General features: G+C 37.3%; 1 protein-coding gene across 10 annotated transcripts in view; it reads left to right on the top strand.

Moving 5' to 3' along the window:
- The first annotated feature begins 4,227 nt into the window (after positions 1-4,227).
- Positions 4,228-18,661, top strand: part of cdc42bpaa (CDC42 binding protein kinase alpha (DMPK-like) a) — a 60,778-nt gene continuing 46,344 nt past the window's right edge. For 5 of the 10 annotated variants that reach the window (XR_008396943.1, XR_008396941.1, XR_008396942.1 and 2 more), the window contains exons 1-2: positions 4,229-5,480; positions 17,564-17,655. Coding sequence is in view for 5 of the 10 variants with exons in the window: in XM_053682463.1 (XP_053538438.1) it covers positions 5,303-5,480; positions 17,564-17,655 (270 nt within the window). In the remaining 5 variants the exon portion in view is untranslated. Of the gene's footprint in view, positions 5,481-17,563; positions 17,656-18,661 lie in introns of all 10 variants that reach the window. The other 5 variants (XM_017476312.3, XM_053682464.1, XM_017476311.3 and 2 more) reach the window with 2 other exon arrangements.

Here is an 18,661-nt window from a genome sequence, read left to right as displayed (position 1 = left end):
TAATCATGTTATTAAGTTATTTTGTCATGGTGGAAAATATTTATATTATGACATTAATGTTATTGTATTAATTTTATAATAATATCATTATATATATTGCTATTAAATTGAGACATTAATTCAGTAACAGTGTAAAACAGTGTTACTATATATGGAAGTTGCATTTCAAAATATCATAAAGCAAACAAATGTTGGTTAATAAAATACTTTTCTTTGTTCTCTACACAGCTCATTCACATTAATTATAGCACAAATTTACCCACATAGAATTACGATAAAAGTGTTAAACTGTATATTTTTGTATAAGTATTTATTAAGACTTTATGTTTTTGTAAGGGCTAATTATTACTTCTACTTCTACGTTCCTAATCGAATAGAAATCATGATATATAGGTTATTCCACTATATCAAAATTATTCATATATTTAAATTAGATTTAAATGATTCCTGTAACTAATCCTTTCCATTAAACTGTTAACCAAGGACATTCCACATAATAGTCTACCATCCAGTTGTTTATGAGTTTTGATGTCAGTGAACAATTAATACTCCTGACTAGACTTTCATTATAGACAATTCATTACATAGGCTACACTATTCCTATATGATTTACCTGACCATTCCAAATCCAATTACACAAAATGACAGTGGTCTAACATCTTAATTGAATGAGGAGCCTACAGGTTTTCTGATCTCTTATGTTTTCCTTGAGTATTGGCTTCCAGTCCTTCCAATTTCATGTGAATACACATATACTTTCGCTCTGATTAATACATATTTATTCTGTATTTGTTAAAATGACATTTTTTTGTCATTAAATACTTTCTGCTTATCGTGTTCAATATAGTGCATGTGTATATATGAATATCTTGATTTAGTTTTAATGTAATAAAAAATATATTGACGGTCCTTTGTGAAACTTTTTCTGAAATTATTTGAGATTAAATTAACACATATTTCGGTATATTCAGTAGTAAGATATTAAGCATGTTAAATATTCATTGAGTGATAGGACTAACGCCTAAAGCAATATATGACTAAAGTTAGTCTGGGCAAAATTTCGAAGGCTTTTTGCAAATACCACATGTTAAGCATAGGAAGTATTCATATAAACCATACAAATTCGTAGTAAACGTGGCGCATCACTAGTATAAGTGTATAAGATTTTAAAGTCGTATGCTGTAGTAGTCTAGTCTACTGCGTTATTATCGTTGGCCTAGCAGTTGGTTTACTTTTCAATACACACATATTATATAGACTCATTTATCTGCATGGTATTTTATGTGGGCTCTAGCCTACTACATAGCCTACTTTAAAGATCAGGTACATGATCTAGATTGGAGGTGGGAACTGTCTGTGGGGTTTTTTCGCCAAATGAAAAACAATAGCATAGTGGGATAAAAACAACGTTAATCCCTGGTCCTTTCTTCCAGCCTTTTAATCAAAACGCAACTCCAATAAACACATTAGGCAATGTGTTAATGATAGGCTGCGTGTCGCACATTAGCATCACAACGTGGATCCATTGACGACTAGCCGCTTTATATGGGGTTAGAACCGTTTCATAATTACATATAAATAGATTACGATCTACAAAGAAATGTAGAGATTTACAAAAAATAAACAAATTCACAAATGCTTTGAATGAGATCCTCAAATATATGTTAGTAGTTTCACAAAAATAAATTAAATAGACAAATGAATAAAATAAGATTTGCGAATAAAATAATAGGCTATGTTTTTATGTCACAAACACAACTCTGCCCTGCATTCGTTTGTGGATCGGATCCTGTGCATTTGTGAATTTTGAAACATTACTAGCATCAAGAGTGCACACAGACCCACAAACAGTTAGACTCCGCCCACTGTATGCACGGATAACCGCCACATTGCACTGACCAATCGTAGCACGTTCTTGCTATAACCAATCACGTTTTGCTTTATAGTCAGGACGGGAACAGAGTCATATTACACTGAACTCCCATATTATAAAAACTGTCCAACATGGTCGATCAGGAGGAATGACGACAGGAGAGTGGTTCTAACCATCTACCAGCATACTGTAACAACATCTAAAAGAAAACAAGCAACACTACGGGTCACAAACTCTTTATTTTAAGGCAATATATGTGTTTTCACCAGTGTTTCCGTCAGTCAAACGAATCCTTACTGAATCAGTGAATCATTACTAATCCATCAGACCACTCATCTATAATAACAGTGCATTTATGACGCATAACGTTGCTGGGTTTCTTTTAGATGTTGTTACAGTGATGCTGTTAGATGATATATATGTGAGATCAGTGCAACATGACTCTGTTCCCGTCCTGATTGTAAAACAAAACGTGATTGGTTGGAGCGAGAACGTGCTACGATTGGTCAGTGCAATGTATCGGTTATCCGATTGGCTTGAGAAGACTGACGGCGGAGTCTAACTGTTTGTGGATTTGTGTGCACTCTTGATGCTAGAAATGTTTCAAAATCCACAAATGCACAGGATCCGATCCACAAATGAATGCAGGGCACAATTGTGTTTGTGACATTAAAAACATATTAGTAGAAAAAAAAATGTCACAAAACTCGTTATTTATGTATTTATTTATTTATTTGTCTATTTAATTTCTTTTTGTGAAACTACTAACATATATTTTTGGATCTCATTCAATGCATTTGTGAATTTGTTTAATTTTTGTAACTCTCACTATATTTATTTGTGGATTGTAATCTATTTATTTGGAATTATGAAACAATTCGAACCCCCATAGTTTTACAGGCTACCATCCAATATTCATTTTCTGAATTAAATATAGGCTGTGGAATATGTCTGTTTTACACACACACACACACACACACACACACACACACACACACACACACACACACACACACACACACGTATGTATGTATGTATGTATGTATGTATGTATGTATGTATGTATGTATGTATGTATGTATGTATATATATATATATATATATATATATATATATATATATATATATATATATAGATAGATAGAGAGAGAGAGAGAGAGAGAGAGAGAGACGACAAGCACAGAGACATATGTGTATGTGTGTGTGTGTGTGTCGTTGAATGGATTCCAAAACGAACCAGCAATCCCGATTATCAAATTCAGCCCTTCATTTGTCCAGCAGTCTGCGCTATTACACCATCGTCGTTATTATTGTCTCTACATAGTTTACATTACAAAAAACAAGCACAATTTAGTTCTTAAAGACAATTGAGCTATTTTTAACCGAGCTAAATGCTACTCATATTTTACTGATTGCGTTTCTCTTTCTTCAATGATATAACCTAGATTGCATGTGCAAAACTGACTACATGCTCCTTTAAAAATAAAATGATTCTAACAAATTGAACCTGATGTGTTTGCCGACCCATTTTGGTTCCTTGTAATAATTAACATCTGTGAAACATAAAGTCACTTTCTTTGTTTTGCTCATGTTTGACATCTGACCCTTGGTACTCAAGTGTTTTTACGCTTGTACATGGTAGATTTGTGTTGCTATAAATCATCAGAGGTGAAGTGCACATATCTGCTGTTTGGAAAGTAACATATTGTAACTCTTAACATAGCATATCTAACTAAATCAGGGTAAATATGCTTTTCAGGGGATTTGTTGAAATCATATAGGCACCAAATAAACGTTTTTTTTTTCTCTCCAGAAAGTAATTTGCAAATAAAATGTTAGCTGTGACTGATGGACAGCAGGACCCCTGGGACCGCCAGTGTGCAAGCTGGTCAAAGAAAAAGAGACTGGGGGAGGAAAACACTGCCACAAATAATCGATCCTGAGTTCAATCTATTTTTTTTTTTGCTAATGGGGGAGTCCCAACAAATAAATAATGAGCAATGACATTGTTGGAAAAAGCCCACGAAGAGATACCACTTCACAACATCTCCTTACACTTTAAAAAGGCTTCATCTGAATAACTTTGTTCCTCTACCACAATGCAAAATAATCGTAACTTTATCAGTGATTTATAGTGCAGAAATAGCGGAATAGACACTTCCAGCATCCCTGAATTTCCACATAAAGCAAAACAGCTGTTGTGCGCTCGTCGCCATGTTGGTGTGGAATTCTCGCTGGCTTCATTTCAAATGGCTACCGACTCCCTCTATAGGGACATTAAACCGGATATAAAACCTTGGCTACTGCGCACTATGTAGTGCACTACATGTAGGGAGACATTTGGGATGGAGCATTTTCCTGCCGCTGCCGCCGCATTCCCTGAGCACGGTGGGCTGCGGGCTGAAGTCGCACAGGGGAGAGGCACGGATTTCCACAGGGCTGTGGGACACGGGGAATGTTAGTTACTGTTCATCCTGGCGTGTTTCCTCTGTGGAAAGGACCTGCTTTATAGAGGCGTCGGTTTTATTTTTACGGACTGTTCGTGCTGCCTATCAACTAAAAATTGTTTTTGGAAGTTGTATCAAGTTAGTTAGCTAGCCAGGTTTTCGGCTCGGCTGCTATAGCTACAGAGTAGTGTCATTAGCTAGCTTAGAACTTACTTTGTGGTTAGCCAGACGTAGTTCGCAAAAGGATCTAATCGATGTGTTTAGATATGTTAATGTTTTGCAAATTAATTTATTGTACTAAGCAGTGTCGCTTAAACCAATGTTTTAATAGAACATTCCCATTGTCTAGTGTCTAGGTATTCAAGAGTTAACCTTACCTAGCGCAATCCTGTCGTTAGCTACTTAGCTACCTAGCATATCTTCTTCTGCAGCAGGGTTTTCTCACGTTCGCTGGTTGTAACCGATGCAGCTGAAGACAAACAGATAACCAGTTTTATTTATCTGCCTTTTTTTATTTTAATAGAATATACAAATATACATTTTCAATATGAACAGCTCTTCATCGTATTACAAACGCGCACTGTTTTATTAAGAAGTAAGGCGTGTGAACGGTGGAGCGACATCACGTCTAGCCAGGCTGATATTTGTTTAATTTCTGACTCGGATAAATTGTAACTCCAACAACTTTCAGAAAATGTAGCGGATAGTATTAGGTGAACGACATAAATATAATTACCTCCCCCCTTCAAAAAACAACAACTAGCTAGCTTTCTAGCTAAGGCATTGTGAGCACACCATGGTTCTCTGTTGTATATGAATGGGAGCATGAAGTGTTTTCTTCTGGAGCTTAGCTAGCTGTTTGTGTTTGTAGCCTCAGCACCGACGTGGCTAGCTGACTCCCTTTTTAATGTCAGTGTTTATATTTTCAACACAATTCTGTCAGATATTGTAAAGGCAGACACTACCACATTTTTACTCCACCATGTCGGGGGAGGTTCGTTTGAAAAAGCTGGAAAAGCTGTTTCTGGATGGTCCGGTCCAGTCCAATGGCCAGTGTTTCAGCGTCGAGTCTCTTCTGGACGTGCTCATCTGCATGTATGATGAGTGCAATAATTCCCCCCTCAGGAGGGAGAAGAACATAGCAGAGTTCCTGGAATGGGGTAAGAGTTTTTTACACATACACACGGTGGTTAGTTTGAAATTGTTCAGTTTATTAAATACACCACAAGCATTGAGCGTTTTAACATGTACACATACTCTATAGTAGGTGTACAGTTCCTGACTAGCTGTTCTTCACAACTGTCCATCAGTTAACATGACCGTCACCGATTATTAAAGTTTTGGACCGTTCTCAGCACTGACCCCTGACCTGGCAGGGTGTACGTGTCAGTTTTGAGCACAGTCCGCCAGCTATAATATAAATCTCCAACCTGATTACAATCTAACCACTGGTGATGGGTTCGAGCACTGATGCCTGACCTCAGTCCCGGAGTACCCCTTGTCCTACACATTTGAGTGTTTCTTCTGCTCCCATCATCCCTGATTCAACTAATCACCTAACTAACAGCCCTTCCTGAGTTGGTGTGTTGGAGCAGAGAATATGTCAAAATGTGCAGAACAGGTGGTAGTCAGGACCAGGACAGGGAAGCTGTGGACTACAGGATTTTTATTAAAATGGGTCTAAGGAAAATTTGAGTCTGTAGTGTGTAATTGGTGTACTAGCAAAATAGGCGTGTCAAATAAGTTGCACATTAAGTACACACAGTATGCAAACCTGTTCTGCTTGATGATCTCATACCGGTGGCACACACAATCGCCTGCCATGACCGTGTCTGTGTGAGTGCTGTAGTGAGAATGGTCTGACACTTAAAAGATATCTAGTCAGCAGTGATCTCCTTACATTGATGGATGGAGCAGAAGGGGTTCACAGATTGTGCATATCAGTCAGTATTTGCTTACCTACAAATCACATGTACATACTAAACAAAAAGCTCAATGCTGGGAAATGAGCATGTGTTTAATGTTCTTGGATAATAATCCATCACTGGCTGATGTTTCTGTGACACTTTTTATTATTGTTTTTTTCTTCTTTCTTTTCTCCAAATAGTTCTCTAATATATTATAGCACTAATATAATAAAGAAAAGTGAGTGAGTGTGTGTGTGTATGGACTTTAGGTCACTGATTGCATGTTTCTGGTGCTGGTGGTTCTGGAAAGGCCCAGAGCATTTCTAGAGTGCATACAGCCTTCAGTAAAGTCAAGTAACAACATGCTGCTAAATATTTAGTAGTCATACCTGCATGTTGAACTGCAAGGCTGAGTTAAACATCAAGGATCAGTGTGTTGTCTTTTACTCTAACAGGACCTGATTACTCATACACATTATTTGTAAATGACACAAAATTGTGACAATAAACTATGTATATACCTGCACTGTCATTTTTACTCTTGATACAATGTGTATATTAAAAAAATGTGTATTATAAGTTTAGGAATAGGGGAAAAAACCTGTATATGAGGTGTCTAAGTGAAATACACTGGTCTGTAAATATTTGTATTTTCATTAGAGGCAAATTAGCCAGAATTCTGAAAATGTTGACATCATTACTTCTGGTCCCCCCCCCCCCCCCCCCCCCCCCCCCCTTGCTCAAAGTTGTTCTCAGCATTTCCTCAAAACCTTTAGCAAGTCAGCAAAAACATATTGAACCGTGCTATGCACGTTGAATTTTTTTTTAAATGCACATGTGATACAGTAAATCTTACTTTATTACATTATATTTGTAAAACCTATACGTTTCTCACATTTAGATTTGTCAAACCTTTACATTGTCTGTTCTTTGCCCATAACAGCTGAGACTTTAAGGGAGTTTGTGTAGCCTATAAAAAGGCCAAGTCTTGGAAAATATAAACAGTCATTCCCATTTCACCGGAGCTATTCTTGGTGTCGCAGCATTCCTTATCATTGAATACTTCAAAACTATAAAAAATATGCCTAAAATGATTACTCTATTTGATTGTTGTTGTTATTATTATTATTATTATTATTAGCTATTTATTATTTTCTCCCTCCTTGTAGAATGACATTTGACACTTAGTACTTTGATTTACGTGGTTATCTCTAAACACTAAGTCAAGATAAAGCATTAAACAGATGTCAGTTTCTTTTAGGAAAGTGTGATGTAACTATTGTGCTCCTCTTACAGAGCTATTAACATGTAGCCTAGTATGAAGAACTGTGCTAGAACAAGCTGGAACTTGCATCCTGTCTGTCAGCCAGATTTGTTATGACGGTCATAACCTTGTGATAGCAAAGTGCCTCAGAGAGGTTTTAACTTAGCTGACTGGGTACAGATGTTGAGTGTGTAGCCTGTTCAGGTGACAAGCCTTTGTCATTAATGTTGTCAGTGATTTGTCTTGTTGGAATGTTGTGTACCAGAAAAACCTCCTAAATTATTTCTCAATAGTCAATTATATGAGACTATGTCAGGCTTTTCTTGTTCACATTAAAGCGTCTTATTGAACAAAGGTACTGATTTTCTCATCTGTAAAACTGGGCATGATCCAGCTTTGTGGGAAAAAGAAGTGTGATGTCCACACACTGAATTACAGCTCCAAACAAATTTTATTGAAAGCGCAACGTTTCGACTGTCAGGTCTTCATCAGGCACAATACCCATGTGGAATAAAATACAACTCTTTTTATAGAAGCAAGTAATCACCTCAATTAGAATCGCACTCCAAAACATGTGACAGTCAATTCAAATCATGGTTTGTTTGTTTTTTTTTTGGAAAAAACATCCCCAAATAAATAAACAAAAAAATAAGATCTAGCTTTAACATGTTTAATTGGTAGTCACATGCTAGCTCCACAATCATCTGTTTGAAACAAAACAAAATGTGAGGCTGATTGCAATATGATCGACTTGTGAATGTTAGACAAGATCTGTCCTAGAGCACACATCCATTGTGCCCAAGGTTTCATATAACTTGGCAACAAAGCTTTCAGAGAGCTGGCTTAGTTAGTCAGTATTGGATCAGTACCAGATATTGACTGATACTTGGAGCTATTCTAATTTTATATTGGGATGAGGACAAAGTAGTGAGGGCTAAAATCTTCAAGATGTTACAGTATAACTGCTGTCTTTTTACCAAGAATATTGAATGCATGTTACACTTTCTAGCAAACAAACCACTTTGGCTTAATGTGCTACAGGAAAACTAAAACGCAAGATAAGTGTTCAGCTCTGTAAGCTTGGGATTTAAGGCATGCGTAGGTCTATGAATGTCACAGATACAGAGCAGAACGGTTGTTTTTATGGCCCAACTGTTTAACGGAAAATGCTGACTAAGGGAACAGTCCCTGACATCTTGTGGTATTTCAAGAAGGCCAGTTATAAGGGGGTTTCACATCCCATAAGTCATAATCATCAATCCGAACAGGTCAGTATATTTACATTACGCTGCGTCTTTACCAAGACAAGAAGTGTTTTCTATAATACTTAAATAACAAAACTCGGGGGCATGTTTTGCATTATGGAAAATTCTAGGTTTATTTAGACATCTGAACATGAGTATAAAAAGAAGGAACTCTTTGTCGGGTTCCCCCAAACCATTCCTGAGCAATTTTTGTATCGTGACAGAGTGCATTATCGTTAATAATGCACTCTAATAATGCAATAATTAATACCGTTGCCATGAAGGGGTGTACTTGGTCTGTGACAGTGTTTAGGTAGGTGCTACGTGTAAAAGTAACCTCCATATGAATGCCAGGACCAAAGTTTTCCCAGCAGAACAATGCCCAGAGCATCACACTACCTCCGCCAGCTTGTCTTCTTCCCATAGTGCATCCTGGTGCCATCTCATCCCCAGGTAAGCAACACACCAGATGTCTACATGATGTAAAAGAAAACGTTATTCATCAGACCAGGCCACCTTCTTCCATTGCTCTATGGTCCAGTTCTGATGCTTTCGGTGGTGTACAGGGATCAGTATGGGCACTCTGACTGGTCTGCATCTTCACAGCCCCGTACACAGCAAGCTGCGATGCATGGTGTGTTCTGACACCTTTCTATCATAACCAGCATTAACTTTTAAGCAATTTGGGCTACAGTAGCTCCTCTGTGCGATTGGATCATGGGCGCTCATGACAGTGTTCACCAGTTGTCCTTCCTTGGACCACTTTTGGTAGGGGCTAACCACTGCATACTGGGAACAGTCCACAAAACCTGCTGCGTTGGAGATGCCCTAACCCAGTCATCTAGCCAACACAACTTGGCCCTTGTCAAAGTCCCTCAGATCCTTATGCTTGCTTATTTTTAGGCTGCATCTGAATTCATGTAATGTGACGGTACATATTGCACTCAATGCAATTGAATTCACAGCTGTTGAAACAGTACATACTAATCAGTATGTGTGTGTAGTATGAATACAATCCTGGACATACTCCATCTGCCATGTTGGCATTGTCATGTGACCTTCGACTGTCCTCATAAACGCACAAATCTTTTGGACCACCAGATTAAAGCAACTGCACTAAAGGCAAAATGCACATCAGAAAAGTGAAGTGATTTAATACTTTTAATGTGGGCAGTGTTAACAGGCTGAGGTAAATTTGTTGCCGTTAGCTTGGCTGGCTAAGGTATGATTGAGATCACGAAAAAGGTTTCAAATGCTGTGACAACTGTTCTTGTTTAAACCTTCAAGTTAACAATTTATTCGGGAATTGTTAAACAAGTCCTGTTTAACCAAGGGTTAATACTTAAAAAGAGCCAACGTGCTGTCTTCTGTTCCTGTTGCATTATGGGATTTTTGACTTGCGTAGTGTCCATCAGTTGCGTACTGCAAAATCTTACTGGAAGCAGTATGCCATCCGGTTATTTCTCGCTTACTGAGAATTTGGACATACTACCCCTCTGGCGTACCTCATTTCTCCTACTATGTAGTAGGGTAGTACGCGATTTCGGACGCAGCCATCAACTTCGAGAACTGATGGATGTATAACAGCATGGTCTGGCGTGTGTTATTCCTCTTATACCAAAGAGATTCGGCAACAATTACAATATTGACTTTCTTAGTGTAAGCGACATTGTCTATAGCCTTTTGTATTTTATATATAAAAATTATATATTTTTTAAATGCAGCTCGTCATTTTGCCAATAAGCTGGAAAGTGCAACCTCTTCTGTCCTGAAGACTTTCCTATGCTGATAAACTTTGCAAACTACTGCGACTGTGGCAAAGCCAAACCTCCTTCCATAAATTGTTAAATAGGTTGTCTCCTAACAAAAAAAAGTCACTACATCAAAGTCCATATGTTTAATTTGTTAAACAGCACATTTAAAAAAAAAAAAAAAAAAAATCTGTTTATGATGTTTGTTACAGCCAGAACTACGGTGTGAGATGTGCAGTTATGAAAATAATGGCATCTGACCAATTGGAGGATTCAGCCTTGCTGTGGTATAAGGTGTCAATATGAGAGAATGATGAGCTCTGCAGTGCTGCAACTGTCCAGGACTCGAGTCTGACCCTTCTGAATTATATAATATTAACAGAAATGTTATTATTTGATCTATTCACAAAGACGTGTTAAATAAAGGAAGAAAGATTCCTTATTGTAATAAATATACGAAAAATTTAATATTTTTAGTTTTGGTTCAGGATGCATGATGATTTGCCTTTGCTTATGGCTTCTTGGACTCTGTTTGCTGTCAGGTGTATCTGTACTCACACACTTGAGTATATGAGTGTGACCCAATTTGTCACAGGAGTTTAGACAGAACTATATGTATTTATAGAAGTTATTGATGCTTTATTTTCTGCTTATTAAATCGCTTTTTTACAAAGCAGACTAAATAGGCAAGGAGGCCTTTTTTTAATGATATCAGCGCTTCTAGTTTGTATCAATTGACTAACACGCACCTTTATGTGAGTGTCCACTGTAGGGTTTTTTGGGTACTAGCTATTAATTGCTGAAGCTAACAAAATTCCCAGTTTTAATACTTTGTGACTATGTACCCTTATCACTTTATAGTCGCAGTTGAAATGTTTTATTTAAAATGTGCAACCTATTACTGTTAACCAACATAAAACGCAAGCTCAAAGGCTTGTCAGGATTTTATATTTACTGCTGTAGACTGACTAGTCTACTTAATTGCATAACCAGTTTAGCTGGATGCAGTAGTGGCTCTGTGACTGAGAGATTCTTACCCTCTATGGAAGTCATGTTGCACTGCTTGCTTGTTGCGTTGCCTTTATATGGTGTCTCATTGCAGGGCAACCCAGAAGATGAGCAGTATGGTTCGTTTAATTTATATTTACATGTCTGCCTCACTACACAGAGGAACAGAATGACTCCTCTGATGTGAGGCTGATTGTTATTTTGTTGTGTTTTATTATGTTTTTGGTCATGTGCAATGACAGCTTGTATCAATTTAGTGAGCATTTGTATGATGGTTTTGGTTAGTCTTTTAATAGTTTTACGTGTTGCACTGTGAGCATGTGAAATGGTTTTTCCTCTCAGATCAGAGGTTATTGTTACTTGCAGAACAGAGTAAATATAAGGGTAGTAATTGCAGTTGGTTATTTGATTTACTTCAATCTCCTATTTATAACTAAAACAGAGTTCCGCATTAATATTTGGCTTTTTTGTTGTTGTAATACAGTCAGGTCCATAAGTGTTTATAATTTTGCTTCTGTACTCCACCACAATGGATGTAAAATGAAGCAATCAATGTGTAATTGAAGTGAAGACTTTCAGCTTTAATTCAAGAGGTTTAACAAAACAACTTACACTAACCGTTTAGGAATTACAGCCATTAGTTTTGCCCCAAGTTTTCACAGGTTCAGAAGTAATTGGACAAACTAACGTAATCATAAATATTAGAATTATTTTTAATACTTTGATGCAGTTCATTTGCAGTCAATGACTGCCTGAAGTCTGGAACCCATGGACGACATCAAATGCTGAGTTTCCTCGCTTGAGATGCTTTGCCAAGCCTTTACTGCAGCTGCTTTCAGTTGAATGTTTGTTTGTGGGTCTTTCCGCCTTCAGTTTTGTCTTCGGTAATTGAAAAGCATGCTCAGTTAGGTTGCTTTCGATGTACGTTTTGGGTTATTGTCCATCTGTACTGTGAAGTGCCGTCTTGTCAGTTTTGCTGCGTTTGACTGAATCTAAGCAGAAAGTGTAGCTCTATACACTTCAGAATTCATCCTGCTGCTACTTCCATCAGCAGTCACATCATCAATACACACAAGTGACCCAGTTCCATTGGCAGCTGTACATGCCCATGCCATAACACTTCCTCCACATGTTAGACCGATGATGTAGTATTCTGTGGAACTTGAGACTTTCCTTTCCTTCGCCATTCAGTTCTCTTCCCATCATTCTGGTACAAGTTAATGTTGTATCAAAACTGGCCAGGCTTATTTTTTATTTATTTATTTATTTATTTATTTATTTATTTTTAAATAATAAAGTCTAATCTGCCCTTTCTGTTCTTGAGTCTTACCAGTGAGGTAAAATGTCTGTATTTACTTTCATGAAGGAGTCTCTTGATTATCGACTTTGACAACGATTCAGCCGCCTCCTCCAGCGTTTACCCCTCTTAAAGTTTCTGCTGTCTCTCTGATGGGTCTGTTTTGTTTTTTCAGTTATTTAGCTTTTTCAGCCTCCTTCACTTGCATTAACACCTCTTTGCACTGCATATTGAGAGTTCCCATGGACAGCTACCAAATGCTGCTTATCTCATTAATTTATCATGAAGTAACGAGGAAACAGGCCTCACCTGGCCGCTTATCCTTCGGTTGTCCAATTACTTTTGAGCCTGTGAGAATGGAGGGACTCCGTAAAAATTGTCCTAAACGGTTAATGCAATGGTTTTTGTTAAACCCCTTGAATTAAAGCTGAAAATCACATCTTGATTGCTTCATTTTAAATTCATCTTGGTGATGTACAGGGACAAAATTATGAAAATTGTCACTGTCTAAATACTTATGGACCTGACTGTATATAACATGCAATACTTAGATCAGGAAATCACATTATTTCTAATTTTTTTTAAGGAATGGTACACTCATTATCTAGTTCCTGGCCAGTATAATTACTTATTTCTTACTTGTTAGTCTGTACTACTTGATAAAATATCTGTTTTAAGTAAGGTTGAAAGCACAATGGTCTTATTTAGCTAATGTACATAGAGTTAAATCTAAAAATGTGTTTTCTAATAAAATTTAGTTTTTTTGTTTTTTTTAACTTTTTTCTTGTTTATTCCTTTTTTTTCTACAGATCTTAGATAACTGTTATTGCAACATCTGTGTACATTAGATGTATACAAGGGTAAATGAAATGTATATGAGGATAAATTAGATGTATATGAGGGTAAATTAGATGTATATGAGGGTAAATTGGCATGTGCCATGCATATGTCTAAATAAATGACTAGCGGGTGGTAGTGTACGTCAACTCAGAGGAAATAGATTCATCTATTGCAAAGAAATCACCTCTTATTTTGATATCGCATGCAAGTTTTATGATCCAGACACAAATTTGTTCGTGCATCACTGCATGTGTTCAAATCTGTGTTCATTTCTACATAGCTTTGTTGAATAAGGGCCAGTGTGAAAAGTCTGGTAAAACCTTCACATAGTAAACCCCAAGTAAAGTTGTATCATTTTAAATTCGTGTTAGTCCTAAAAGTGAAAATTGCTTTTAAAGATTATTCTGCCTGCAGTAGAGGAGCACTGGTGACATTTTGACAGCTAGCATCTGAATACAAACTAAATTGATTAGGCTTATGTTCATTTCACTATGGTGTATATTTAAACATCGGCTTGATCAAAGCCTGACGTTCACTGTATGAGGAAATCACACTTCGCTGGCAAGATTTTAGGTATTTTTAGGTAGACTGACTTTTTACCATCAAATTTGTTAAACTGGATTTGTACTCAGCAAAATATTTGCAGGAAGTCAGAATTGAAAAGTAAATAAGGCATGTGTTTTGATGAAACACATTTATTTATTAGATTTCAAGCTATGTTAGGGGCAGACAAACCTTCTTTTGGCCAGAAAACCATCAGCCATCACAACATCTGGCAGGTTTTCCTAGACTTCCACACTGATGCTGAGCAGGAAAGCATGGTGTGTAAATGTCTGTACGAGCTCCAGTTTATATGAACATGATCAGAGCATAGCAAAAGGAAAGATGATGTACTTTGCATGGCACTGTAACATAGTAAATAGTGATGATGTTCGCGCGCGAGTCGAGTCTGAGTCAGCTCCTTTAAGTGAGCGATGGGAGCCGCCTCCCGTATGAGAGCAGATTTATATTAAGTTCCAAAAAAACCCCTAAGACAGAATAATAGGATGACCTTTTCACCACACTGTTTGACTACACGCACTCCCTTCACTGACTGACTGTTGTGTTGACGTATGTGTGCGCGTGACAAATCACATATGATGATGATATATATTTTAATACATTTAATATGTTTTTGAATAACATGGACAACATTAAGGCAGAATGTAGAATTTCAGGTACAAATCATGTGGAGCAGGGTCTACTGACAACCTTCACAGCCATATTAGACATGTACATCCAACAGTGCAGTGAGTGGGATTTGTTTGGAATGGTTTGTGTTTTGGAGAGTTCAATATAAATAAAATGTTCAATACACGTGTAATAGTGTTTGCTGTTTTTACATTATTAAAGGTTTTTATGCTAAGCATAATTCAAAAGTATGTACAATTAAAGGTTTAGTATAATTAGTATAGTAATAAGTAGTTTAGTATAAATTTGGCTGAGTTATAAAAGCCAGAAGTGGTACTAAATGGAGACCTGTTTGAGAGCCGAAAGTGCTGGCCTTCCCATTACTGCAGTTAAACCCATGCTATGATAGCTTACTTGTTTATCCCCTTGGCTAGCGACACCAAACTAGCTTGGTCTCCTGTTAGATAGTCAAAAAGCTTTAGATTTTATCTGTCTAGTAGTCCTGCAAACAGTGATAACACCCGAGACATGTTTTATGATAAATACATTTTGTTCAATTTTCACATTTCTAAAGCAATTGGCCCTCGCATACAAGAAAAAAAATGCATGCAGACAGTGTATTTAGAAACATGTTTTAAAAAGAAAATTATAAAAAAAAATTTTGGGCAAGAATCTGGGCTCAGCCCTGGATGATTAACAGTCCAGCTAACGCCCCTGGTACAAGTCCCTATTGTAGCCTTATGAGACTTGTTGGAAACGGTGAATTAGGGGTTAAATAGTATACGGTGACACACTTGTGCAACTTCTATTGTTAATGACTGATCTTTTTTGTAAGAAAAGATTAAGCTGGGATGTGTTCCCACATGGTCATGTTATAAAGTTGCTTTAACTGCTTTCTCTGTGCTGCTTTAGGAAATGAATACACCTGTGCCACTGGCGCTAAAGGGAATGTGGACTTTGTGATGTAGTATTATTAATGAGCCCACTGAATCTTGTTTTGTTTTAGACTCAAGATGGTAACATTACCTTGTTTTTTTTGTAACATCTACTAAGCTCATGCAAGCAAAGTTACATTCTTTACTACATGATCCGTAAATGGTCTTACACGAGATACATTTTACATGCATCGCATGCACCCAAATACATGTTAGGCATTAATGGGAAAATAGACTTGAGGTGAAAAAATTATGGACATCAGGATATTTGAAATCTGAATCAATGTTTTGCAAATTACTGAGGATGTTTTTGAGAATTTTATATGCTTATAGTTTGCTACACAGCTTACGTGTGTGTGTGTGTGTGTGTGTGTGTGTGTGTGTGTGTGTGTGTGTGTGTGTGTGTCAGCCAATCATGTGGCAGCAGCACGATGCAAAAAAATCAAGTAGATTCAGGTCAAGAGCTTCAGTTAATGTTCACATCAAACATCAGAATGGGAGAAAAGTGTGATCTGTGTGACTTTGACCGTGGCATGGTTGCTGGTACCATAAGGGTTGGTTTGAATATTTTTGAAACTGCTGATCTCCTGGGAATTTTACACACAAACCCTCTCCTTTAAACACTTATTGCGTCTTAGCTAACATCTGCCAACATCACTTGCGATAGCCTTGCCCGTGGTAGCTGCTTCCTGCTGCACAATAGGTTGACTAGCTAGGCAACATGGTGCAATGGTGCAGGTGTTAATGTTGCATATCTAAACACAGGCAGTGTTCTTATTAAGCTTATATTTTATATTCAGAATGCTGTTGTAGAGAGAGATGGACAAGAGGGAGGCCGCACTTATCCTTCCTCATCCGAGAGAGAAACTGACATTTCCTATGTTTTAATTGTGCTCTCACCATCACTGTTGGACTAAATAGTCGCAGAGGAAGCAAGTGAGACCATGCCAGAGAATGTAAAATGAGAATAGCTGCAAGAAAGGAGAGCAAAACAAAAGAAGTGTCAACCTGTGTATTTAATAGCTGAGTTTTCTCAAAGTGCTTCTGAAGTTAACCGGATCAGAAAGTCTGTTTGTTTTACTCTGAAGTGAAAAACATATATACGTGTTTTAAAATGCCTGGACATTTTAGCCACTGAAGCCTCTGTTCTGATTAGACCCAAACAATGCCTCTAATGCTGCCTGTCATTGTGAATTCTAAACTTCCGCAAAGCTGTCAGAATTAAGCATTTATCATGCTTACTGTTTTACTCCTAAACGGTAAATATATGATCGATATTTGAGTGCTGTATGCTTGAGAACTGCGATCATGGATTGTGTAAGTGTGTTTAGTGCAGTACCATGAAAATGTGAAAAAGAGACAGCCATGGCTTCCTAGTGGCACAGCAGGAATGTTTGTCCTATCGTTGGGTGATCGCCAGGTCGATTCCTACCAATGCCACAGTGATCTGTCGCTGGGAGGCAAGTAGAAAATGTGCTGCCATGTATCTGGGTGGGAGGGATGCCCTGTCAATCACAGAGACAAGCCAATTGTGGACGTCTGTGAGCTCATGTATGCATAAGAGGGCAGATGGCGTTTTACTCCCTAGTGACCAAATGGGGGAGAAACTTGGGGGAAAATGTTAAAAACGAACCAGAAGACGAGTTGCAAACTGTAGATGAGAAATTGAGATACTTCACTTAGTTTGTAACTCGGTTTCTTTTTCAGTATTACTCCGAGCACTCCTCTGTAAAGATGTTGAGTAAAGGCGCACGCAACAGTAAAATGGCTTGTTAATTTCTCTTATACTGACCACATGCTATTTATTTTCTCTCTCTGTCTCTACAGCTAAACCATTCACATCTAAAGTGAAACAGATGAGACTACACAAGGAGGACTTTGAAATCCTAAAAGTGATTGGCCGAGGAGCGTTTGGAGAGGTGAGAGTCATTCATGACCAGAACAATTCTGTCTGGGTCTAGAACAGTGACTTTTATAATGATTTCATAGTTAAGTAAAGGCAAATGTTAGATGATAAACCTAAAATTGGTTTTATTTGTCTTTTCGCATCACTGGTTATAGTCATCATCTGTGAAGAGACAGCATATGTTAATTACAAAAGCTAAATATTTTGAGGCTTTGACGCATAGCCGTCTAGACGGTTCCTATGGCATGAGTATGTTGTACAATTCAGTTTGTGGTTGCAAATAGACATTTTTGTGAGTTTCTTCTCCATGCGTTGAGAGCTACAATCCAGATGTACTGTTAGTGTGGCATATGTCATCAAAGTGATTGTTGTATTACACCATGCTTGAGATGTGGTTTTCCAGTGACTTGTTTTATTTTATACATATGTATTTCTGCATACGTTTAATCAACAACAGTGTGGCATCACTGGATATGTTACTTTTTATGGCTGCTTAGGTTATAAAATTGGTCGACTACAGTAAAAAATGTAAGTACTTTTTTGCTGAATGAAGTTGTCCTTATTGAATTTAAACAACAATTACAGTGTGTTTAACACAGTTCTGTACAATCTCATCTGGCCTATATATATATATATATATATATATATATATATATATATATATATATATATAAGTGCTCTCCACCAATATTGGCACCCTTGATAAATATGAGCAAAGAAGGCTGTGAAAAATTATTTATTGTTTAACCTTTTCATCTTTTGTTTAAAAAAAACTACTTTGCTCTCATGTATATCAATCAATTGCAAACAAAACACAGGTTTGTCAAAATAAATCTTTGTTAAATGTAGGTGTGCAACAATTATTGGCACCCTTTTAGTCAATACTTTGTGCGACCTCCCTTTGCCAAAATAATAGCTCTGCATCTTCTCCTATAATGCCTGATGAGGTTGGAGAATACATGGCAAGGGATCTGAGACCATTCCTCCATGCAGAATCTCTCCAGATCCTTCCAATTTTG

Source organism: Ictalurus punctatus, chromosome 9, assembly GCF_001660625.3.
Source record: "Ictalurus punctatus breed USDA103 chromosome 9, Coco_2.0, whole genome shotgun sequence".
Classification (NCBI taxonomy): Eukaryota; Metazoa; Chordata; class Actinopteri; order Siluriformes; family Ictaluridae; genus Ictalurus; species Ictalurus punctatus.
Note: the sequence above shows the minus strand (reverse complement) of the source record. Positions and strands in the feature narration are given on the sequence as shown.